Here is a 25,671-nt window from a genome sequence, read left to right as displayed (position 1 = left end):
TAAAGGGGGAGAAGGACTTGTTACACATGAAGGTCAGGTCAATTGTTGAGTTGAAAGAGTAGATGATACCTTCTGCGAACCGTTGTAGGAAGGGTTGAGTGAGTGTTTTCAGGTTGCTGGGACAGTAGTTCCGGGGTTGAACATTCATGAAAAGATCTCTCTGACAGCTGTATACACAACTGTACTGTACCATACTAGTCTGTGGTTCGAAAAGAACACCAGATTGATGCGGAAGAATTCTAAAAGACAAACAAAACCTACGAGGGTTGCCCAGTAAATAATGCCCCATATTTTTTTTCTCCGAAATAAAAAATATTAGAAATGTGACACTTTAGGTGCGAGTTATTTGAAGTTTCCCGCGTGTGTACGCAAAGTTTAAATTTTCTCCGACAGAGAGCGGTGGTGTAGGAATGTTCTAAAATGGCGTCTGCAAGTGACATCCGTCAGAAACAACGTGCAGTGATTGAATTTCTCGTAGCAGAGGAAGAAACCGAGGGCAATATTCATAAACGCTTGTGCAACGTCTACGGAACATCTGCAGTCGATAGGAGTACTGTTGGTCGCTGGGCACAGAGGGTGAAAGCATCAGAGGGCGGTGCTGCGGAGCTCCGAGATTTGCCGCGGTTGGGAAGGCCTCCCACGGCTGTCACGCCTGACATGTTGCAGCGGGCTGATGTTCTCATTCGACGGGATCGACGCATTACGACTCGACAATTGGCACTGGAGTTGTCAGTAAGCAAAGGAAGTGTGGATGTGATTATCAATCAGCTTGGATACTCAAAAGTGTGTGCAAGATGGGTTCCTCGGTGTCTTACTGTCGATCACAAATCCCAAAGAAAAGACATTTCTTTCGATTTGTTGCGACGCTTTCACGTTGACGGGGAGGCCTTTTTGTCACGGATTGTGACAGGTGATGAAACTTGGGTGCATCACTTTGAGCCCGAAACAAAAAGACAATCGATGGAATGGCGTCATGCTTATTCTCCACAGAAGAAAAAATTCAAAACAGTTCCTTCAGCCGGAAAAGTCATGATGACTGTGTTTTGGGATTGCGAGGGCGTAATTCTCATTGATGTGATGCCAAAAGGCAGTACCATTAATTCAGAGGCTTATGTCAAAACATTAGACAAACTTAAGCAGCGCTTCCGGCGCCTTGGGTGTCATGTTAACCCACAGGATGTTTTGATTCAGCATGATAACGCTCGTCCTCACACAAGTTTGAGGACTTGTGAACACATCGCGAAACTGGGTTGGATAGTGTTACCCCATCCACCCTACAGCCCCGATTTGGCTCCTTCAGACTTTCACTTGTTTGGGCCAATGAAGAATTTCATTCGTGGAAGACGTTTTGCCGATGACGAAGAAGTGATTCACGAAGTGACAACCTGGCTCTGTAGGCAGAGTAAAGATTTTTACCGGCAGGGAATACACGCTCTTGTGTCTCGCTGGAAAAAGGCCGTCGAACTTGAAGGAGATTATGTGGAAAAATAAAGCAAGTAAACAAAACATCAGTCTTTCACATATGTAAATTTGATTGTTGTGGAATAAATACTTCTGGAGAAAAAAAATATGGGGCATTATTTACTGGGCAACCCTCGTAAAATAAAAGCAAATGATCAAAGCAAAAACAATCATTATCCTTAAATTTAACATAATAAAGGCAAGAAGTTAGTCTTCTGCAATAAGAACAATCTTAACACTGACTCAGTTAGTTGTTACCAGAATAACACACTTCCAGTTCTGCACATACGCAATTAGACACTGCACACTGCTGCAAACGATGTATAAGCACTTAGCACACGCTTAGTGTTGTCTCGGCCGTAGCAAATACATTGACGAGGGGGAGCGCGGGGCCGCACTGGGGCACGTTCGGCGGCGACCTGGCTTCTCAGTATTGCACTGTGGATCTCGGCGTCGACGGCACACTGGCTGGTTACCACCAGGAGTGCTCTGTGGATGTCTCACCTGCTTCCAGGGTCTGCCTCGGGGTCATTCTTCTGGTTCATCAGCTGGTTCCGGTGCTGGATTGCTCAAATATTTTACACGGTTCACGTGCACTGTGATAGAGTGAAACGGCAATTGGACTTTTAATGTGACCGGGGAGATAATTTCAAGGACCTTATATCGCCCTTTCCAATGCAATTTAAATTTCTTAACGTGACCCTTCTTCAACACTGGGTTACTCAAATAGACTAAGTCTCCAACGCAATACTTAGGTACGACTGCTCTGCGATCGTGTTGCGCGGCCTGCTGCAAAGAGGACTGATGGTTCCGAAACTTTACATGCTTCCATACTTCCTTCATTTTGCTCTGCGTAGTCTCTCAAAACCAGCTGTCAATCCTTCAGCGTGTTGTTGCATGTCCTGACAAGATAATAACATCATCGAGGTAAACCAGACATTGTGTGGGGGTTAGTCCTCTGAGGACTGTATCCATCAGACGTTGAAATGTTGCTGGCACATTCTGTAGACCGAAAGGAAGACGGTTACACTTGTACACACCTGTAGGCGTAATAAACGATGTTTTAGCCCGATCGTCTGGATGTACAGTCAGTTTATTGTACCCCTTGGTTAGGTCACAAACAGAAAAGATTTTGCACAAACCAAGATAATCCAACGAGTGTACAAGATCCTGTAATGGATGAATATCCGGTAACGTCACAGCATTCAGCTTCCGGTAGGCAACACAGAATCGGTACTTCTGTTCTCCTGTAGGCGATTTCCTTTTTACGATCACGATGAGGGAGGCCCAGGCTGGATCATATGCCTCTCTATGTTCAATAAACCCGACTTCCAGTTGTTCTTTAATCATCTCGTCGACTAAGGCTTATTGGTTATAAGGAATTCTGTATGGTCGTTGAGCGGTTCTAGGCGCTTCAGTCTGGAACCGCGCGACCACTATGGTCGCAGGTTCGAATCCTGCCTCGGGCATGGATGTGTGTGATGTCCTTAGGTTAGTTAGGTTTAAGTAGTTCTAAGTTCTAGTGGACTGATGACATCAGATGTTAAGTCCCATAGTGCTCAGAGCCATTTGAACCATTTTTGCTGCTCTTCCGGTATTTATTCTATGTTGAACTAATGGAGTTGCTGGAAGATTATCCCACTCACGGAAGAGATCAGAGTATCTAAGTAGCACTGGTAAAATTATTTCCCGATCCTCCGGCGATAAATGGTTTAATTTAGTAACCAGCTCTTGTTCGATTGATCCACGTGCTTCGACAGTTGCCTCTCCTGTATTGACATTCGGTGGACCATAAGTTGCTACTTGTATATCTTTCTCCTTGGTAGGGATTTCTATCACGTCTTGTGGATCTAGGTTCGATACTGTTGCCACAGGAGTTCCCCGTGGTAATTCCGCTTCTGCATTACTCATGTTAGTAATGTTCACTGGAACTCGCAGTTTCCCATTTGGTTCGTCCTCAATATCACTGACAGTTCTTGCTACATAACAGTGCTTCTGGTCTAGCAAACCGTTTACTGATGGCTCTGTTAACAACAAATTACTTCCTCAGAACTTCGGTATCTTCATGTCGATATACAGTGTTTTTCCTGTTCCCTGGGGAATGCGCTCACTTTCAGTCAAATGTACGTTGACTCGGAACGGTATACTTGTGCCGCTACTTGGTTTCGCATTACGTCAGCGTCACTAACATTCTTTTGAGTCTGACTCTTAGAGTGCCCTTTGCAGCCATAATCATGATGACCGAATTGGATTCTCTCTTTGCTACATCAATCTGAGCGTGATTAGCTGGCAGGAAATCCAACCCTAGTATACCTTCGTAGCGTTTCTCTCTACTTCTTATCACTTGCATTCTGGCCTCATATTCATCTTGGCCTGTCACGAAGTTAATCACAACTTCTCCATAATTGTGCACCTGGTTGCCATTTAACCCTTTAATGGTACAACTCCACTGCCTCCAGCTTCTCTCTTTAACTACATGGCACCACATTAGAGAAATTTGAACCCCTGTATCAACTAGAAAACAGACATTCTGTCCATGGTAAATTGTGTTAACAAGCAGGCCTTGAGAACTGTCATTCGTGGAGCTCGCAGTAACTATCGCTTCTTGGGGGCGGAAGTAGTGGTGGCCCTCCCGTCCCCTCTGTCGCTTAACGTACTCCTTGCATTCCTTCCTCTACAGTTCCTCACTATGTGGCCTTCCTTTCCACAAACGAAACACTGAATCTTTTTCCCACGAGTATTGGCTGCCTGTTGCCCGTTCCCACGATAACTGATTCCTGAATAAGCTTCGAACCCATGCCGATCCGGTTTGCGGTCTATTTGAGGTCTCCGTAGCTCTTCCACAAATTGAACTGCTGTCTGTATGGCTTCTTCAAATGTCTCACAACGTGCCAATCTGACTGCACAACCGACTTCACCCTGTAACCCATTCAAAAATGTATCTAATGCCCTTTGTCCTGGTTCAAACAATTTTTCCTCATTGTACGAATTGTTCTCGCTGAGCTCATACGTATTAGCGTTCGCTTTTCTAATGCGATCAGCAAAATGCTCAATAGATTCTCCGTCCAGTATACGCATGTTGTGCAGTTGTTCCCTGTAAAATCTTGCTGTCTTCTTCCCTTTGTACCATTGCACCAGTGTCTGCTTAAAAACGTCATAGGTAGCTGCTCGAGTGCACATGGTATCACACATAACAAAATCGAGTGCATCATCTTGAATTCGCAATTTTGCCATGGTTACTTTATCTGAATCTCTCCAGGATCCTAAACTTGCTGCGTTTTCCAGTTTACTAAAAAATACTTTAATATCATCACCAGACTTCCCACGGAAGACCGGAACTGTGGGGATCAAAGAAAAATTTTTAACTACTGCTGAATCTGTTGTGCTTTCATCAGCTACATTCCGAAGGCTACTATTCACTTGTCCCACATCCATTCTACTTTCTGAATCTGTTTTCAATCGCTGAATTTCTTCTCGTAACTGTGCTATAACAGTCTGCAAATCTTGTTGTGCCTCTGCCATACTGAATAACCCGGTCACTCTATTTATTTAAAAATTTGCCATCATTGCTGTTCGCATGCACGCCAAGCAAAGCCAGTATCTGCTGCAGTCCTGCCTTCAGTGCTGGGTCTCGTTCCATTGCATCGTCTGCAGAGATGTGCTCCGACAGAGGATGGTATGGGCCTGGATAGTATCTGCCTTGTGCTGCTTCCACGTACGGATATGAAACACGAACTTCGCGAACAATGCCAATCACCGCTATACCCTCTTGGAAGACTGTAGGTTTTCTTCTCTCCCCACGAAAGTATTTCCAGAGGATCCCACTTCTGACACCATTTTATAAGGTATTTGACTGGTCAGGATGATGGCGGGTGGGCGTGAGGGTCTTAGGGTGAGCCGGTGATCAGCATTTGAACACGGTCAAATAATTTACTTTAATTTTTATTAAAAACTCATTACATACATACTCAGAAGCGGTCAGTGTCCTCGCAGCCTACCGACCCGAACGCGACACGGAAGCCAGGTGTCTGACGACGCAGCAGGGTGTCTGATGACAACAGCCGCCCGGCCGACAGAAAGACCCACTTTTATTCTGCGTTGCTAGCTGACTCGTGCGGGCAGTGACCCGGCAATGCCGAATCAGCTGTGACGGAAACATGTGTACCGCGCTGGAGGGTGGACGATCGCTTGCCTACTTCACCCGTTCCCTTACAATTCACATATTGATGAATGGTGTCCCTTTATAAAAAGTGAGGATGTTTTCATCTTCCTTTGGAACATGCTGTTTTTTGGGAAAAACTCATTTTATAAGGGAAGCTGTTTCTTGTTCGTGTAAATAAACTAATGTTGCAAATGGTAAATTTTACCATAATTTTAATTTCACATAAAGTTATTTTAATGCACTAATTTGAGTACTGGAAAAATATTGCTAAAGATGAAGTGAATTCAGCTTCGATTTTCATTACTTGATAATTATGAACTGGATGATTAGTAGCCAATGTTAAATAGCTTTAATTTTACAATTGTGAATGTTTCATTTTGCATTGCTTTCATTCTAACTATGACAGCACTCATTTCCAGAATTACTTTATTCTCCCCTTCCTGAGACACTTCAGGAACGAGTGTTTGGAGCAACACAGTCAGCTGTTGATAGCGACTCAAAAGAGCAAGCAGTAAAAGCATATTTATCATCAGTATTACCTGCTACTGACACAAAGCGGATAAATGGAGAACTGAAAAAGGCAAGTTTCCACTTTACTTCGACTATGTAGAGGTAGCATAATCATCAGCCTCTTACTCACTGGCTGCAATGAATGTCTTGAGAAGAAATCGACAGCCTCTTTTTAAATTTTAGAAATTAACTTTTGAGTCAAAAGCCTTAAATCTTTCTGTAGTATGATATGACACGATTGCATTGTTCAAGAATAGCATATTTGCAACTCACTGGGACATTTTCTTGTACTTCGGAGCTCTTTACAGTCATTAGTTGCTATCTGTCTGACACTTTTTCTTCATATAAAGTGTGAAGGTAAAACATTTTTAGAGTTTTCCCATTGGACACAGACTTTCCTGTAAACTTCTCTAGATGTGACTTCATAATGAGGTTCAATAATGTTGTCATCTTCAAAAAGAAAAACTTAACTATGTAATCAACATTAATATTACTCACATCTTTCACCACATTTGTAATTTTAACCCAAACTTATATCTAATTAATTTTCTTTATTTAAACTTTAGAAGTAAAACGAAAGCCACCAGGGCATGACATATATTATTTAATTTTATTTCCTATGAGTAATATCCCAACATTCTAGGCAAGTTGTATGTATTATCTTGTTTCAGCTCTGTTTTTATTAATCATTGATCTCATGTTTAATATCATTTTAATGTAGAGCTATTCTTAAAACTAATCAAGCTATCAATTGATTGCCTTGCCCAGTTTTATGTGGTGGTAATCAAACTCATTTCCAATTAATTTTTGATTTATATCATTTTAAGCCTATAATACTTTCAGAGTTTGCTCTTCCCATTTCTCTGTTCAATCCAGAGGCTACATATAAACATCCTATTGTTTTTGCATTGTACTTTCAGCCTATGAAGTTTGTACTGACCTCTTACTTGCTTCTGATTCTCCACAAGTAACACAGTTAAGAAGGGAGTGGATGTACTCCATTCCTGGTTGCACTAAGCACCCTTAAAATTGTATACTGACCTGACTGTAACGTTTAAGCAATGATCACTCCGAAGTATAAATACCCCTTTATAAAACTCTCCATTATCATTCTGTAAAATAATAATAATAATCCAGCAAGTTTTCTGTAGTACTCTTTTTCACTGTGCTTTATGTAGAGACTTCGAGCTAAACACAACAGCACCTTCTATTTTGCCAATCTGCGTTCTTTGCTTTCCTGTTGTTAACTTAAGGAGTTACTGATCAATTGCAGCTAGTAATCTTTCATTGCTTCTTTTGAGATATTTGTTAGTCAATACTCTTATGATCAATAGTATTTCACAAAGCTCAGACCACTGTGTCTTTATTGTTTATGTAGTACACCCTTTCAGCTGAACCACAATACTCAGGTGTATCTGTTTACTTGGCTATTCTGTAGTAAGTCTCAGTGGACCACAGTGGTATCCTGTACGCTGGCTGTTAGAACACAAGTATTCCCTATTCCTCCTCTCCATCAAATGTGGTGTTGCTAATAACCAGCATGAACTTGCACTATTCTTATTGCTATTTAGTTGTCATTATTTTAGCTAGACATCTGAACTCATTGTTATACTATAATTGTGGTAACAATGTCTGATGCTGCACTGTGTATCCACGTATGTGATTCTCTTATGGTTGTGGTTGGCTCTGTAATTTCTAGAATAATTACTACGTGCACTGAGGCATTCAGATAATCATTCTTGTTATGCCCCATATGTGAATGGAATGTACCCTCAACTATGTACCTGATGGTAGTTTGCAGAGTATAGGTGTGGATGTGGATGCAGCTGTAGAATGGTCATAACTTTCGCCAAATTTCCTCTTAGTTAGTTCATCCTTGTTTTTACTGTTTTACCCCACAGTTTGGAGAATTCCTCTTAAGTGCTTTCTAAATTTTGTGTAGACTTAAATGTACTGGGTGATAAATTGACCAGCTTATAAAACTTCTATTCTATTAACTCACTAACTCGTTCATCCAAAGTTGCCAAAATCAAATCTGTAAAAGAAGTCCCCTTTGTTTCTTTGACATTCTGTAAAATATTTACCCTTTGTTTTGTATCTGAGACTTGTTCTTGCATTTAATTTTCTTTGTGTTCAGCAAAATCCCGAATTTGTGTTACATCATCGGTTTTTTTTTCGTATCCCACTATTGTAAAACATCCATATGTAACTCGTTGGTTAAAGAGGCTATTGTGTTTTGCAACACAGAAATTTCATTCTTTATGTCACTTTGAGTTTACAGTCTAGAAGTTGGTTCTGCTTTTAGGTTACAAATTAGTTCTCTTCTTAGACTGGTACGAGAACTATTGACCTTAACATTGACTTCAGTTTTTAATTTAGCATTTGCTTACATGTCAGCCAGTGTACATCATTAACAAGACTAAATTGTATATAAGTTTTAGTTAGCTGCGGCCACTATGTAACTTAAGCATGTTATAAATTTAACAAAAGAAACTTCAATGAATAAAATCACTTTCCATCAGACTGCAACACCCAACACTACCATGGTCGTGAATAAAACAAACAGCGTGGTTCTAACACAGCTCACCAAAGTGTAAAGGCAGCACACGTCATGTTGAATTGTTGCTGAGAGGCTGATTTGGCGGGTGATGCTAACTGCAGTGCTGTAGGCAGGTGGTCTGTTGGCTACAGCCAATGCTGGAATTTATAGAAATAAGGGATACCAACAGTTATAATTTTATAAAATATACTACTTACGTTACCAGTTTCGACACTACATTATTGTCATCTTTAGGTCCCTATATAAATTGAAGGGTGATATCCAGCCACGGTTTCATGTATAATCATGTGACGTGCACTCCAGCCATATAACAACTACTTTGACATTCCCCATTGCTGGATTGCACAAATCGTGTAAATAGAAATCCATGAGACAAGTGAATATACATGGTACCTGTCCTAATGCACCAGTGATTGGATATCACCATTCAGTTTGCATAGGGGCCTGAAGATGACATTAATACAGTGTTGCAACTGGTCATGTAAGTTATATATTTTATAAAAAATATTTGCTGGTATTCCTTATTTCTGCAAGTTTATGACCAGCCACAATCCCATGCCATTTCAGTGATGGATCATCTAAGACACTGGAATTAATTGATATCTCTGGCCAACCTCTGGTGCACTGACACATTGCTGATGAGATAGTAACAGTTTACTGATGCTGTGTCAGTCCAGATTTATAACTTGCTTCTTTAATATAAATGCTGAAACTTCCTGGCAGAGTAAAACTGTGTGCCAGACTGAGACTCGAACTCGAGATCTTTGCCTTTCGCAGTCAAGTGCTCTACCATCTGACCTAAGCAAGCAAGACTCACGACCCATCCTCACAGCTTCAATTCTGCCAGTACCTCATCTCCTTCCTTCCAGATTTCCCAAGTAGAACTAGCACCCCTTGAAAGAAAGGATATTGTGAAGACATGGCTTGCCCGCAAATAGCGAAGGTCCCAAGTTTGAGTCTTGGCATGGCGCACAGTTTTAATCTGCCATTAAGTTTCACATCAGCACACACTGTGCTGCAGACTGAAAATTTCATTTGGGAATATAAATGCTGTCAAGAAACTTGATCATCCTTTTTCTCCACTAATATGTTCTTCCTTCCTCAACTTTTAAGAGAGCGGAGAGGGCAGTGCAAGTATTAGTTTGTGTTCTGCATCTCAGTAACAGTTGTTGATCCCATTTTCAAGAACAACCCGTTTGTTTATCCTCAGTTGTTCTGCCAAAAATACTTCATTTCTTCCCAACTATTACATAATTTAGCCATCTTTAAACATTCTCAAGTCTGTCACTTAGGATTTGATTGTGTTCTGCTCCTAACTGCCACTATGAGAGATACTTCATTGCTTACAACCACTTTTTGATTTTTTGGTACTGTGACATAATTATGATTTTCTGCACCCTTATTATCTTTCTTCTTCTCCCTGCTTCTTTTCTAGTTAGCAGATTTGATGTTCTTCAGCACAGTTACCACAAATGAAACAATGCGTCCAGCCTCCCTATTTTATGCACACACAAATTAGTTTCCGCACAGTTACCATATTCACATTTATTACCCACTCAACAAAATTTCTATGTGCAGATGACAATAATCATTTGTCGAAATTTCTAAGTGCAGCTGACGATAACCGTTCATTGGTAACAGATATAAGTATAATATCTTACCACTTTTATGAAATGATACTTTACATTTCAAATTCATTTAGCAATACATAAAAATGTTCCTACTCATGATCACAGATTTGTTTCTGCGACATTATGCACATTCTTCTGTGTACACTGATATTAACGATCCTAAATTATAAGATAATGCAAATTGTGTATTTAGTTTATGTTTTCTCATTGCAAATGAATTTTTATTAGAAAACTTTATCATATAGTTGGCTGAAATATGTAATTGAAAAAGATTGCGATGTGATCACCATGTTGCCCCAAGCCCCAGAGTGCCTATTTTCTGAAGAAACAAATTTGTTGTCCTAAAGGAACACCTTTCTGGACATTGATTCCAAAATCGATGTTGAGAAAGCGAAATTTGCCTGTAAGCTTATTTCTTCTTGATTTGAAATATTATTTTGTGAAACTCTTGACATGTTGAATGGTCAACAACGAAAGATTACAGGATAAGCCTGCTGCACAACAATGTGCAATTTTTAATTGCAAGGAGGAAGGCATTGCATAACACTGTATGGGTGTTAGAAAAAAACAGTTTTACTGAAATTGTTTCATAAATATGATCTTTGTTTATATTGTTCCTATTGTCAGTTTTTAATTGTTGTTATTTTAATATTTGGAGAATGGCATCATTGCCTTTATTGGTTTCATAATACATAATGAAGAACGAAGTATGAATGTTTTGTGATTAAAGGAATAAAAATTTGGTGTTGCCATTCATATTTTGTATTGAATATGGTTACATAACAGAGTTATTTATTGAGAAAACCAAACTTTTCTGTTGTTGCAGAGGCTGCTGTTAGCAAAACATAGGTTGAAAGGTCATAAGAGATCACAGCGACAGAAGAAATCTCAGCTGACCCTTAGTGAAAAGAGGGAACTTGGCTTGCACAAGTTGAATAAAAGTGGCTTGAAATATAGTGACTTTTGTCCATTACATTCCTTATGGAAACAATATTTCAGTTCCTATATAGATATAAGTTTTTTAAAAGAGTCTGGGTAAGGATTCTACATTTTTTCATCAGAAAGTTTCTCTTGAATCTGTAAATAACCTTTAGTTGACTTGTCAGAAATAGAAATTTCTGTCAAATTTCCTGTTTTTCAGATGTGGCAATGTTTTAGGTCAAATGAATATGTTAGTGTAAGTGTTGTAAATTCAAGTTTAATATAATTTTGAAATAGAGAAGCCGGCCGGAGTGGCCGTGCGGTTCTAGGTGCTACAGTCTGGAACTGCGTGACTGCTACGGTCGCCAGTTCGAATCCTGCTTCGAGCATGGATGTGTGTGATATCCTTAGGTTAGTTAGGTTTAAGTAGTTCTAAGTTCTAGGGGACTGATGACCACAGCATTTAAGTCCCATAGTGCTCAGAGCCATTTGAAACAGAGAAAAGAGAATAAGTAGGGGGTAGTCTCCTAATTGCAGTGTTTGAATTTACACAAAAATATCCCTCTGATGCAAATGAAACAAGCCTTTTCTGCTTTCTAAGGAAAAATATCTAGTACTTTCCTTAACCCATTAAAATACTAATTTTTTGACAAATTGTGTTCCAAAAATATATTTTTATTAATGAAAATTGCCCCATAATGAGTAATATAGACATATAAATATAGTATTTGAAGTTCAAAATAATGACTTACAAATTTCGAATGTCACAATTAATAAAATGCTGCATATAGTCATGTAATGGAATCTGACTAAAATATTCTGAAATTTAGTAATTTTTGTAGTTTCTTTGTATGTATGAAGTCGAACCCTGTATTTCACAAAGGAGAATCTTGGCAAAGCTGGATGGAACACAGTGGACATATTTATGTCCTATCATGGGAGAACACCTGTCTGTCATCAGACAAACTGCCATTCTTTTCAATGTCTAATGATGTAATATCTCATTTTTCCTCACTTTCTGAGTCACTAAATTCAAAACCAAACTCATGATTTTGGAAGCATTACCTAAACAGCAGTACAGAATTGATACTATAAGCTCATTTTTTCATGCATCCAAATCTACATGCAATAAAGATGATATCTAGTGGCAGCCAACTCAACCAAAAGACAACAGCCAAGCTACAAAGGTAGGACTGGATGCTCTTTAATGGCCAAACACTTAATTATTTTCACTGAAATAGATATGAGGGATTATTTTTTCGCAGATTTGTTCTTAAGTTGCCCAAGTATTTTAAATTACTGTCAAAGTAATAAAAATGGGATAACTCGGGACTTAATATTAAGTGGTTAGTACAGGTTTTTTCCTCCGGTTTCTGCTAGATGACACCCGCCAGTGGCTGAAATACCCAAAAGCAGCTGTTCGTAGGGCTTCAGGATCATCCTCAGTCCCGGAGACTGAATCAGTGAAGCCCTCCAAGCCAGAGAAACCCAAGGATCAGTGAGAGAAATTCCGACACAAGACCCCCGAAGACCAAGGGATTTGCAGTGGCACCCACACACCACTGCCTACAAGCTTGTGTCTAGGATGAGGTGAAGATTCTGGCATCTGCTGAGGACCTAGATCTCGCCAGACCCTCATACACAATCGATATAGCCTGTTCAGGAAATAAATCGGTGGCAAAGGATACGGACCCCTGCCCTTCTTGGCTACAGGGGATAATACAAGAACTGTAGTGAATATAATAAACTGTCAGGTGGAGTTTGCATTTATGTCCTGAACTAGGTGTGTAGTAAACCTGTGCCCCTTCAAACTCCTCTTGAAGCTGTGGCTGTCAGGATAAGGACAACACAGGAAATAATTGTCTGCAACATACATCGCCCTCCAGATGGTATGATAACCCTGAATGTATTGGCTGCACTGATTGATCAACTCCCTAAACATTTCCTACTGTTGGGAGATTTTAATGCCCATAACTCCTTGTGGGGTAGCACCATGCTTACTGGCCGTGACAAAGATGTCAAAAATGTACTGTCCCAATTCGACCTCTGCCTCTTAAATACTAGCACCACCACACATTTCAGTGTGGTTCATGGCAGTTACTCGGCCAATGGTTTATCAATTTGCAGGCCAGGACTCATCCCATCTATCCACTGGAGAGCACATGATGACCTGTGCGGTAGTGACCACTTCCCCATATTCCTGTCACTCCCCCCGTGTCATGCCCATGTTCGCCTACCCAGATGGGCTTTAAACAAGGCAGACTGGGTAGCCTTCACCTTCACCTCTGCTGTCACTCTCCCATATAGAGCCATCGATGTTGTGATTGAGAAGGTCATTACAACGATAATTTCTGCGCTGGAAAACGCAATCCCTCGTTCTCTAGGATGCACCCGGTGAAATACGGTCCCTTGGTGGTCACCAGAAGTCGCTGAGGCAATTAAAGAGCATCGTCAAGATCTACAGCGACATAAGCGGCACCCTTCCCTAGAGCACCTAATAGCCTTTAAGTGGCTCTGTGCTCATGTTCGCCTGCTTATAAAACGATATAAACAGGAGTGTTGGGAAAGGTACGTGTCGACCATTGGGTGCCATACGTCACCATCCCAAGTCTGGATGGAGATCAGATGTCCTTTTGGGTACCATACCCCAACAGGTGTCCTTGGCATTAACATCAGTGGTGTGCACTCCACTGACACAAACGCAATTGCCGAGCACTTTGATGAGTACTGTGCTCAAGCCTCTGCGTCGGAGAGGTACCCACTGGCCTTTTGCACCATCAAACGGCGGATGGAGAGGAAAGTACTCTTGTTCATTACATGCCACAGTGAACCTTATAATGCCCCATTTACAGAGTGGGATCTCCTCAGTGCCCTTGGACATTGCCCCAACACAGCTCCTGGGCGGGATCAGATCCACAGTCACATGATCAAACATCTCTCGTCTCGCTGAAAGCGATATCTCCTCTTCATCTTCAATCGGATGTGGTGCGATGGCATCTTTCCATCACAATGACAGGAGAGCACCATCATTCCGGTGCTAAAACTCCGTAAAAATCTGCTTGACGTGGGTAGATATCGGCCCATCAGCCTCACCAACTTTCTCTGTAAGCTGCTGGAATGTTTGGTGTGTCAGCGATTGGTTTGGGTCCTGGAGTCATGTGGCCTACTGGCTCCATGTCAGGGTGGCTTCTGCCAGGGTCGCTCTACCACTGATAATCTTGTGTCCTTAAAGTCTGCCAACCGAACGGCCTTTGCCAGACACCAAAACCCGATTTCCATCTTTTTTGACTTATGTAAAGCATACGACACGATATGGCGACGTCATAACTTTGCTACATTGTATGAGTGGGGCCTACAGGGCCCACTCCCAACTTTTATCCAAAACTTCCTTTCGTTCCGTACTTTCCATGTTCAAGTCGGTGCCCTCCATAGTTCCACCCGTATTGAGGAGAATGGCGTTCCGCAGGGTTCCGTATTGAGTGTATCTTTATTTTTAGTGGCCATCAATGGCCTAGCAGCAGCTGTTGGACCATTGGTCTCCCCTTCTCTGTATGCAGATGACTTCTGCATTTTGTATTGCTCCTCCAGTACTGGTGTAGCTGAGCGGCACGTACAGGGAACCATTCACAAGAAGCAGTCATGGGATGTAGCCCACGGGCTCCAGTTTTCAGCCGCAAAGCCGTGTGTCGTGTACTTCTGTCGGCGTCGTACCGTTCATCCGGAACCTGAACTTTATCTTAATGGCAATCCACTCACTGTAGTGGAGAGGTATCGATTCTTTTTACAGGTTTTCGACACCTGATTGTCTTGGCTCTCTCACCTTTGTCAGCTTAAGTGGGAGTGCTAGCAGCACCTCAATGCTCTCTGCTGCCTGAGCAACACCAACTGAGGTGCAGATTGCTCTATGCTGCTGCAGCTCTACAGAGCCCTTGTTCAACCCCGCCTTGACTTTGGGAGTCTGTTTTATGGTTCAGCGGTGCCCTCAGTGTTACGTATCCTCAACTCAGTGCACGACTGTGGCATTTGCCTAACGACGATAGCTTTTAGAACGAGGCTGGTGACGTCCTGGCGGAGGCCGGAATCCCTCCATTGCGAATACGACATGCACAACTGCCCTCTAGTTACATTGCACATATTCGTAGTTCTCGTGAGGATCCGAATGACCGTCTTCTTTTCCCACCCGCGGCAGTTCATCTCCCGCATCGGCGGCCCAAGTCAGGGCTCACGATTGCGATTTGCGTGCGATCTCTTCTCTCCGAACTGAAGTCCTTCCCTTTACCACGTCTACTTGAGGTCCATTCACGTACACTTCCATGGTGCACACCTCGGCCGAAGCTTCATCTGGAGCTTCTATGTGGCCCTAAGGTCTCTGCTGTCTCTTCCTGTCAATTCTTGACATGACATGTTCTGGGGTTCTGAAGTAATTTACACCAACGGCTCAGTGGCTTATGGTAATGTTGGCTTCGCCTATGTCCGCAGAGGCCATACTGAACAGCATTCCTTGCCTGCTGGCTACAGTGTATTCACTGCAGAGCTTGTGGCTGTATCTCGTGCACTTCAGTACGTCCATTCCTGTTCTGGTGAGTTGTTTCTTCTCTGTTCTGACTCCCTGAGCAGCTTACAAGCTATCGACCTGTGCTACCCTTGCCATCCTTTGGTAGTGAACATTCAGGAGTCCATCTCTGCCGTGGAATAGTTCAGTCATTCAGTGGTGTTTGTGTGGACCCCAGGACATGTCAGAACTTGTTGACAGGCTGGCCAAACGGACTACATGGAAACCGCTCCTGGAGATGGGCATCTCTGAAACTCACCTGCGTTCTGTCTTGTGTGCAAGGTTTTTTGGCTTTGGGAGACGAAGTAGCATAAAAGGATGCATAACAAACTGCGTGTCATTAAAGATACTGTGAATGTGTGGAAGTCTTCCCTGCGGGCTTCTTGCAGGGAATAAGTTGTCCTTTGTCGACTTCGCATTGGCCATACGTGGCTCACACATGGTTACCTCGTTGGTCGCGAGGACCCAGTTACCTCCTCCGCTGCAAGGTCCCACCTCAGAGTGGCTGTGGCTCCCAAATGACAGTCATCCACCACTTGCTGGACTGCCCACTTTTAGCTGCTTTGTGGCGGACTTTTAATTTTCCTAACACCCTACCTTTGGTGTTGGGCGACAGTGCCTCAACAGCAGCTTTAATTATGTATTTTATTCGTGAGGGTGGGTTTTATCATTTGATCTGAGTTTTAGCCCATGTCCTTTGTCACGAATGTGGAAGAATACACTGAAAGAAAGATCCTGTCAAACTTTTAGCAGCTGAGACGCACTGCAAGTATTTTAAAAAAGTTGAAAATTCCCAAATTTGTAGTTCGCTAAGCAGCTGGAGATATGTACACCCTACTTTAGCTGTAGCGGACTGCGCATGTGCACCGTGACACAGGCACCTAGCTTTGGTTGACGGCGCATCTATACAAATAACATGACTCATTTCAATTGTAATTTGTAAAGAAAATATCAGTTTTCATTGATGGTTTCTCTGAGACAGTTTTCTGCATTTACTGTTCACTAATATTCACAACTCATTTAATATCCTTAATAATTACTAGTTTGATTTTATGATAATGTGTTGGCGAATGAAGTAAAATTGAGTTAATATTAATTGAGTTTAATGCTTAATGTTAAGTTGTGTGAACACTGAGTATTGCTTCATAAAATCTGACCATGAACTGTGTACATGGAAGAAAGTTTTACACGAAGTAATAAATATGCACTATAATGAAATCCCCAAAAGTATGGAAAAATAACTGTTGGAAAGACTTACTGTAGAGTGTGGCCACAAAGTCCTGTTACCTCCCATTAATAACCAACATATACCCTTAAAATTCAATAAAGAGCATGAACAACTCTTCCTTAGAGGAATTTTCTTGAGATACGAACAATGTAGAGTTTCTTGTGAGTGGCAATGCAACGATAGAGTTCTAAGAGTTCAGATGAACATTGCCAATTTCAAGTCTTCTTCAGCCTGGTTAAGCAGATTCAAGAAACCATACAGTAAAGGAAGTCGCAAAACAACGAAGTTTACGTCAAGTAAAAGTGTAGAGGAGATCCACTAACTTGTACCTAATGTGAAGACAAGGCTCACTGTTATCCCCACATCTGCTGTGTTTAATGCCAATCAGTCAGGTTTCATGAAAGAACTATGAGCAAACTGCATTCTACCATTTTGAGGTAAATAAACACAGAGACTGTTGTGGAATGTGTTAATGCTATGAAACATAAATGTACAACAATGACAGTGATAGGTATGAGTGGATTACTGTTTCCACAGCTTAATGTGTGTCTTCAGGGACTTTAAGGCATATTAACATCAAAAATTAAAAAAAAAAGATTGTTTAGTGGCAAAAATATTATAATCGATCTATCAAAGTCTGGAAAAACAGGAAAGAATAATTTTTAACATTTCATTCGAAATGGTTTCTAACCACTTGCAGATTAATTCATTGCTTTTGTTGGACTCTTGGTGTGGACATAACAATACCTCTGTCTTTCAGGATGATGACAAAAAGTCTGTTGATATAATTCAGATTCCACGCAGAACAACCATTGTGACTCCTGATAAAGAATTTTTTCGACTATAGAAAGCATTTTTAAGGAAATTACCAGACAACATAATTTCTGATTGCTCAGTGTCATTTGAGATTTGTCAAGAGAATAATATTCTTAAATTTCAGTAATTTGTGCATTATCAGTTTGCATCAGCACATTTTACAAATTGTTTTAAGTATGCTCAGTATGTAGTACAATAAGCTGAGCAACAGCCAGGACCATTTCTTACTCTAACGTAATTCTGTCTAATTATTTTCCTTTGCTAGTCACCATTGTAAGAATTACATATGCAGCAGTTTAACTGTCAAAGTGAACTGTGTCTTATTCTAAACGTTAATGAAACATGGCATTTTTTTGTATGGTGTAGGTGCTTCAATTTGCTCGTGTCACCATCAGAAATGAGTAACTTCAACAAGTTTTCAAAAATACTTGCAGTGTGTCTTGGCAGTTAAAATTTCACAGTGCACTTCTTTTGTTGTATTCTTCCTGCATAAAAAATTCAGGGTGGGTTTCTACATGTCTGTTTGTCAGGTTGCAAAATCTTTGGGTGGCCTGTAATGATGACATTATTATCCATTATCATTACGATGCAATGCAGATTTGGTGTAAATATTGTATTAAATGACTGGCCTGTAATATTTTCATTACAATGAAAGCATGGAAAACACTACAAGAGCAAGTCTAAAAACATTTTAAGAATGATTGTTTTTGCACATCAAAAGCAACACCTAATGTAACCTATTGTCTTATGGTTGTGCTTTATAACTATTAGAATTAGTAGGGGTCTGCAGTATTGTGCTCCATACAATATACATTTACAGCTAATCAGGAAGTTCAAATGCGAGATCTTCCTTGTCAGTATTTTTTGCAATTTCAAATTTGGATTGAGCAAAAATCAATGTTTTCAAAATTGTATTTGGGGTATTTCTTCCTCCTACAACCAGTCTTAGACTGGCCCAGTGAATGAAGAAATGGAAAATATGTATAGAAGATAAAGATAAAATGATTGAAACTCCAGGTAGGAATATCAACAATGCAGGAAAAGATAATTGCTACTTACCATAAAGAAGACACATCAAGTTGCAGACAGACATGATTAAAAGACACTCACATAGTGTGTATGTGTCTTTTACTCACGCCTGTCTGCATCTTGACCTGTCTTCTTTAAGGTAAGCAGCAATCTATATTTTACCAAATTAAAGATAAAGATTAGTTCTAACACTCTGAAAATGCATTTGTCGCTCAAAGAATAGTTTATGCAAAATACCCACTGAACCGTGTAGCCATCTCAGATGTCCTACACATGAGACAAGTTTTCTATGGCAGACACTGCAGGAACAGCATTTGGGATTATTTGAGTAGGTGCTTGTCTGGTTTGATACTGAGGGCTTAAATTTGGGACACCTTCATAACTCATAATTATGAAAAGTGACTGAACCAGTTAAACAGCAGTAGTGTGTATGAATATTGCTTAATAATACTTTTTAAACAAATGTGGAAAGAGCAAGGAATGTGAACAAAAGAACAAAAGAATGATATGGCCTTTCTTCACTGCAAGAGGAGGACAGTATCATAATGCGAAATGTCTTCCAAGCTTTTTTTTTTTTAATTTAAAAAAAAAGAATCCAGGGAAGGGATTTTTTGGGATCCTGTTACATCAGAATACTGCTAACAGAGCTCAGGTACAAACTTTTCTTGAAGACCTGGACAAAGTAAATAAATAAAATAGATTTATCACCCATTTTACAGAGTCATTAATGATTGTTATAGTATACAGATCCCCACTGGGAAACATTAAAATATTCTTACAAGAAACTGAGTCAGTATTATGCCACATGGCAGACAAAAGAAAGCAAATGATACTCTGTGGAAATTTTAATATTTTTTAAGGAGATTCGAAGTCACAAGGACTCAGTCAGGTGAGTAAGGGGCTGTGGAACAACAAGACTGACTTTTGATGTCAAAAATTTCATGATGAATGTGGCTGTGTGACATGGGATGCTGTCAGCAATGTCAGGTCTCACTCTATTCACATTGTAAAATGTGTGGTTGACAGTTTTTCCTGGAGGAACAATCTCACAAGAGCATCCAAATGTCCAATGTTTTCATTGGTTTTTGAAGTTGACTGTCTCCTTTGGTGAGGTTCACCTTCAGTGTGTTCTCATTCTTCAAAAAGTGATGTGTGCCAATGGAAAACTTAACAAGGAATGTTCCCTGTAGGCCTGTTTCACTTTTACTAAGGCCACACTCGGGATTCCATAAGTTTAACACAAAACTTGATGACATAACATTGATCTAAATTCTGCTGTTCCATTTTTGTAACAACACCGATTGCACACTCAAAAATCATGTGATGGCTGTATAGAGCTGAAACTCAGACTGAGCATCTGGAAGGGATGAACAGACTAGACTACACAAGTAGAAAAACGCAGTGTTGCTAGATTGCTCCCAGTGTGACTTTTCTCTCATACCTTGAAAAATAAACACTATAAGGGCAATAGTTAAAAGGGAAACGGGTAAATCGGATAAGGAATGTGAGGGCTTTTTTATTAAAGAAAATAGCTAAACAATAACTGGTAGCAGTCAGGTAGCCAAAATATTTAGTAATCACTTCCTTAAAATAGCTCAAAAGACTGACATGGATAGTTTGAGATAAAACAATAAAATATATGCATGAAGAAATGCCTCATACATAATGCAGATTACAATTGCTCTATGCTCTGGGAAAGAAATTAAGAGCATAATTAATTACTTCAAACGAAAAACCTCTCATTCAGTTGATAATATCTGAAGTAAAGTACTAAAATCTTGTTATGAAGTAAAGTACTAAAATCTTGTTATCACATATATGCAGTGTATTCAGTGACACGCGGCAACAGTTCACTATCACAGGGTGTATTTCCCAGCAGACTGAAATATGGGGGGGGGGGGGGGGGGGGGGGACTATTGTGACCTCTTCGAAATGGAGAATAAAACAAAATATTCTTAGGTATTTATATTGATATGAACTGGAAGTCACACGTTACACATCTTCTTGAATGTGTGTGCTATTAGAATTCTGAGATGAAATAAAGTAGACTTACTTTTCTTACTTCCTTCATGTGTTTTCATCACCTTTCAAATGGTGCACCCTCTGACTTCAAAGACCCACTGTATCAACAACTTTCATCCGTGCACAACACTTTGCTACCTGACTGTGCTGATTGTTGTTGCAGCATCTCATTCCCCAAATTCTTTCTGCCGATAATTGAAATTATTCCTATTGCTCATGGCTAAAACCCAGTCCCACATCATGTTTCTTAGATGCTGCCTAAACCATGGACTCTCCCACCACCACCTTCAATGGCCAAACCATTAAAGTTCCTTACTCAGGATCCCACCCCTCCTTTCACAGCGACCTTCACCTTTTCAGATTCCACCACTCGCTGTCCCTCACAAACCTGTTACAGCAAAAATACATCTCCAAGGCATAGGCATCCCAGAATTACCTCTGCTCCCTCCACAAGATACTGCTACTGTGCAATCCTAACTACATTCATCACATCTTTGAAATTGAATCCCTTGCTCTTCAGCTCCTGGAAGAGTATTCCAGACAGCACCTCCTTAAGTTATCCAATCTGCTGACATCATACTGCCACTTTGGGGTACCACTATCTAATCCCTGTCCTACCCATAGTGTTCCTGCTCGTCAATCCCTCATAGCAACCAGACCCTGCCTAATGGACCTTTTCATCATGCCACGTCCCCCAAAACTCCATATGAACACTTCAAACCCAGAGCTTAAACAATCCCAAAACACAGTTGTTAATCTTTTCGCCATAATCCTGAGCCCCACAGAAGTTTTAGTCCTCGTCCTTAGTCATATACCCAAATTTAACCATATTGGACTTGCGAAAAGCCTACTTGCCTTTTCCTGATCCCTGCCATAGACACACTTCTGTGCTACCACTAGCTCCAGTGAAAACCAATGTAATTCCAACATTGAATCCAGCCTCTCCCAATTTTTACCACATCCAGCCGTGATCCTCTCCCCCACCCAACTAACAACCCCTGGTCATCTTCCAGAAATTCTTTACCTCCAACTTGGCCCCACCATCCTTCCTCCAGGTCCCTTACTAACAACACCAACCTTTCAGCAGAGGAAAGGACAGCCATCCAAAGTCTTAAAACAGATCCTGGCCTAATCATCCTCCCTGCAGACAGTGGCTTCACACTGTCATTATGAGTTGTAACTACCTAGCAGAAGGCCTCTCCCAATTGTCTGACTCATCCACCTGTAAATTGTGCCTTAGTGATCCCATCCCAGAAGTCCAACATAATCTTCAGTCGCTACTTAAAGCCTTAGGCCCTTCCCAGACCCTTTCACCCGAATCCATTTTGCTCATCACCCCTACGACATGCTACATACCCTCCTTCTACATGTACCCCAAAATGCCCAAACCCAACAGTCCTGGATGCCCCATTGTAGGTGGTTGTTGTGCCCCCATTCAAAGGAATTTGTTCATCATTGATCAACACCTGTGACCACCAACACGTCACACTCCTTGTGTAGTGCAAGGAAAGATGATCGTGACAGAATAATATTAAGTAGGGAGTAAGTCACAGAACATATACTGTGTGCAGTTATTTATTTTTCTATGTGCAGATATTAAATGGGAGGTGTGGAACACGACAAAACTACAAGGTGTGACGACAAGTAAATGGCTTCATCTGCTGTAGGTGAGGCCTTTTACATTTTTGCGTTGTGGTTTTGCAGTGGCTTGACCGTCAAGGAGCAACCACTCTCTCCAAGAATGAAAACAACAGACAAGGTGGTTTTGTGACAAAAAAATGTATATTGTAATCTTGGATGTCATGTTGAGGCTTTGAAAAGTGTCGTATGAGAAGCTATGTTCTACTCTAACTCAAGAGTCACTCTTATGATCTGTACACCCATTCAAGAAAATAAATGTATCTAAAAGGAAAGTAGTGGATACGCTTTATCATGGTAAAGACTTTCCTCAGCTACACATGGGATGTGCGAAATCAGAGGCACTGATTAGCAGGACCTCTGCTTCTAGAGCATCAATTATGATGGTGACTGGATTTTTTTTAAAAAAAGAAAGGTAAATGTGTCATATAATGCATCGAGTGACAGATCTCAGGAAGTGTTCTGACTAAGCTTCGACCTACAAGGATCGAGCTAGCAGTTACATAAAACCCTAAACCACCAAGAAAAACACTTCATTTGGCTCCCAGTATACAGAATGCAGAGCAGTGGAAGCAGAAGGAAGAAAATAAAGAACCATAAATTTAAAAAATCGTGAAATTGAACGAGTGATAAATTATGGGGTTGCTAAGAGAAACAAGGATTAAACAAAAGAAGAGAGTATAAGTGAATGGACATAACTATATTGTCTAAATTCAGTAAAGATCCGTTAAGAAGAAAGTGAAAGGAAATCTCGGAACAATTCACGAAATCTGGAGACAAACCATACTTATGCAATTGTGGTGCATCTATCACCGCAACTTCGATTAAATTTTCATGTCAAGAAAACCACATCAACATGTTAATAAAAGAACATTTTAAGTACAACAGAGTAATTTCTCAGCTTTTGGAGAAGAAGAACTTTCCGATGGGCCTGGAGAATAAGTTTCTGAATTCTGACAACGGCAGGGACACAGTAGTAGCTGAGAAATGCTGCAGGGGTGCTGCTGTACGATGAGTGCAATCGATCTATCACTGTGTTCGAGACATTAGCTGTGCCGGGTGCTGCAAATCTGTAAGTCATTGCAGTACCTCGCCACATGCACGTGGTTGCATTGGCTACATGGCAAGAGTGTGCAGTTAATCAGAAAGGGTGAGCTATTCAGAAAATACAGAAATCCCTTGTGAAAACTTTTTTCGGTCTACACAGTGGCACAGTGCTTCAGTGTTATCACATTTATGAAAACTATGCAGTAATCATTTATTAGCATAACAGAGGGTACATGATAGATAATATTTGTGTTGTGTGCCCATCATTACTTGGAAAATGGCAGGAGAAGCACCAGAATGGTTTAAAGGTTTATTAAAACAAATGTTTGATGAAATGAATTCTAATTTTAAGAAAATTTCGTACAAAGTAAATAAACAAATAAGAAACTATGACACTATGAAGGAGTTATCTGTGAAGTAGATCCAGCAAATAAGAAACTGACACTAGGAATGAATTATCGGACACTAAGAAGAAATTATCTGACAAAGTAGATTCTAAAATTAAGGAACTATCTGACAAAGTAGAGTCCAAAATTAATTAACTGTTTGTCAAAGTAGAAAATACAAAAGAAGAACTAAAATCATAGGTAACAGAACATGTCAAACAGGAAATAGAAGCTGCTCAATTAACTAACATTGCAAATACTTTGACCCTGATGCATCAGAAGTTGAAGGATGAGTTCAATAACCAATGCAGTTTTGTTCACAAGGAACCAAAAGAGAAATTCAAAGAATTAGATGGTAAAATTAACAAAGTAGGTCAAATTGCTGTTAGTGTTCAATCAGGTTACAGAGCCAATCTCGGAGGCGAAAACTGTATTAGAACAAAGCAAAGAATTCAGGGAAATGGTTAACACATCTGAAATGCATCTAATTTGGAAGAACGATTACAAGAATTTGTAAATTCTGCCATACAAGGGAAAGAAGGATCACTTAATATTAACACCCCTTCCAAGGAAGGTGCTGAATAACATAAAACAGACTTAATGAGATTATGGAAGGCTATTGAGAGTACTAATTCATAAATCCATAAGAAGGCAGCCGAAAATAGGTGTGTTATCGAGTAGTTTATTAGAGTAGCTACAATTGGAAAGTAATAAGAGTTTAAGCAATTTCCAAAATTCAAACCTGATGGATTTAAAGTTCAGAATATCCTGCATCAAAGAACAGTGTATCTAATAAACTCTGATACAGGGCAGGAGTATACAACATAGATATGATTAAAAGATTTAAGGCCCCCAGTAGAGTTCATGCCCTTTTCAAATTTGGTGGATTGATGACCACAGGCTGTCAGGGTTAAATTGTTTCTGTATTTCTACCTTAGTTTTATCGAGGACAATTTCTACCTTCCTTGACTATTTTATTATCTTTTATTAATATTATATCTTCAACTACCACTTCTTCGAGAAATAGAACTATGAAAAAAGTTACGACCCCAACACTTTTACTCATAGCGTCTAGTGTTATTAGATAATAACTACATCATTCTGTTTACAGAGATAACCATGAGGTTAGTTAATAAATGTGACTATAAATTAACATTTCAAGGCAAATTTTGAAGCTGTACTGTACATGTAGTACACGAAAAGCCAAGAATAAGAAATATTTTAGCTATGTTATGATATGCCAATAATAGAAAGTGGAAGAAGTTATAGCCCTAAGACACTTGCAGAGAAATGCTTCAACTCCCAAGGTCTTTGCGTAAGCTATGAATATAGTAAGCTAAACATTGCAGGATGTAGAATAAGAAGTTATTGATACATTCGTTTGCATGGCTGTCTTCCGCATCAGCTGTTAAAATCTGTCACTGTTGATTAACCATCTTGAGCTGCCTGCAATTTATTTGCAGTCAACTCAATGGTAACAGAAGTAGTTATTGGTTTTGTACATGTTTTAAACTTTTGAACATAAAGAAAGAAGAATAGAATGGTTAGGTTTGTATTTGAATTTTTTTAGTGGAGATTAATCGTGGGTAGTGATGTCACCTCTATTGAGTATTGACTGAAGAATAGACAGACCACAGAAATTGTACTGACTTAACGTGAATATATTTGCCCATTCAGTTGCATTTCGTAAGACTTATTATGATCCATT

At 40.2% G+C, this 25,671-nt stretch overlaps 1 protein-coding gene across 1 annotated transcript in view; it reads left to right on the top strand.

The window, feature by feature from the left end:
• The window catches only part of LOC126418622 (ribonuclease P protein subunit p29), a 101,099-nt gene that overhangs the window by 5,215 nt on the left and 70,213 nt on the right, over positions 1–25,671 (top strand). The window contains exons 2-3 of the mRNA XM_050085464.1: positions 6,043–6,203; positions 11,151–11,359. Coding sequence (XP_049941421.1) covers positions 6,043–6,203; positions 11,151–11,359 — 370 coding nt within the window. The remainder of the gene's footprint in view (positions 1–6,042; positions 6,204–11,150; positions 11,360–25,671) is intronic.

This window comes from Schistocerca serialis, chromosome 9 (assembly GCF_023864345.2).
Source record: "Schistocerca serialis cubense isolate TAMUIC-IGC-003099 chromosome 9, iqSchSeri2.2, whole genome shotgun sequence".
In the NCBI taxonomy this organism is placed as follows: domain Eukaryota; kingdom Metazoa; phylum Arthropoda; class Insecta; order Orthoptera; family Acrididae; genus Schistocerca; species Schistocerca serialis.
The sequence above is the reverse complement of the archived record's forward strand: the minus strand, read 5'-3'. Positions and strand labels throughout refer to the sequence as shown.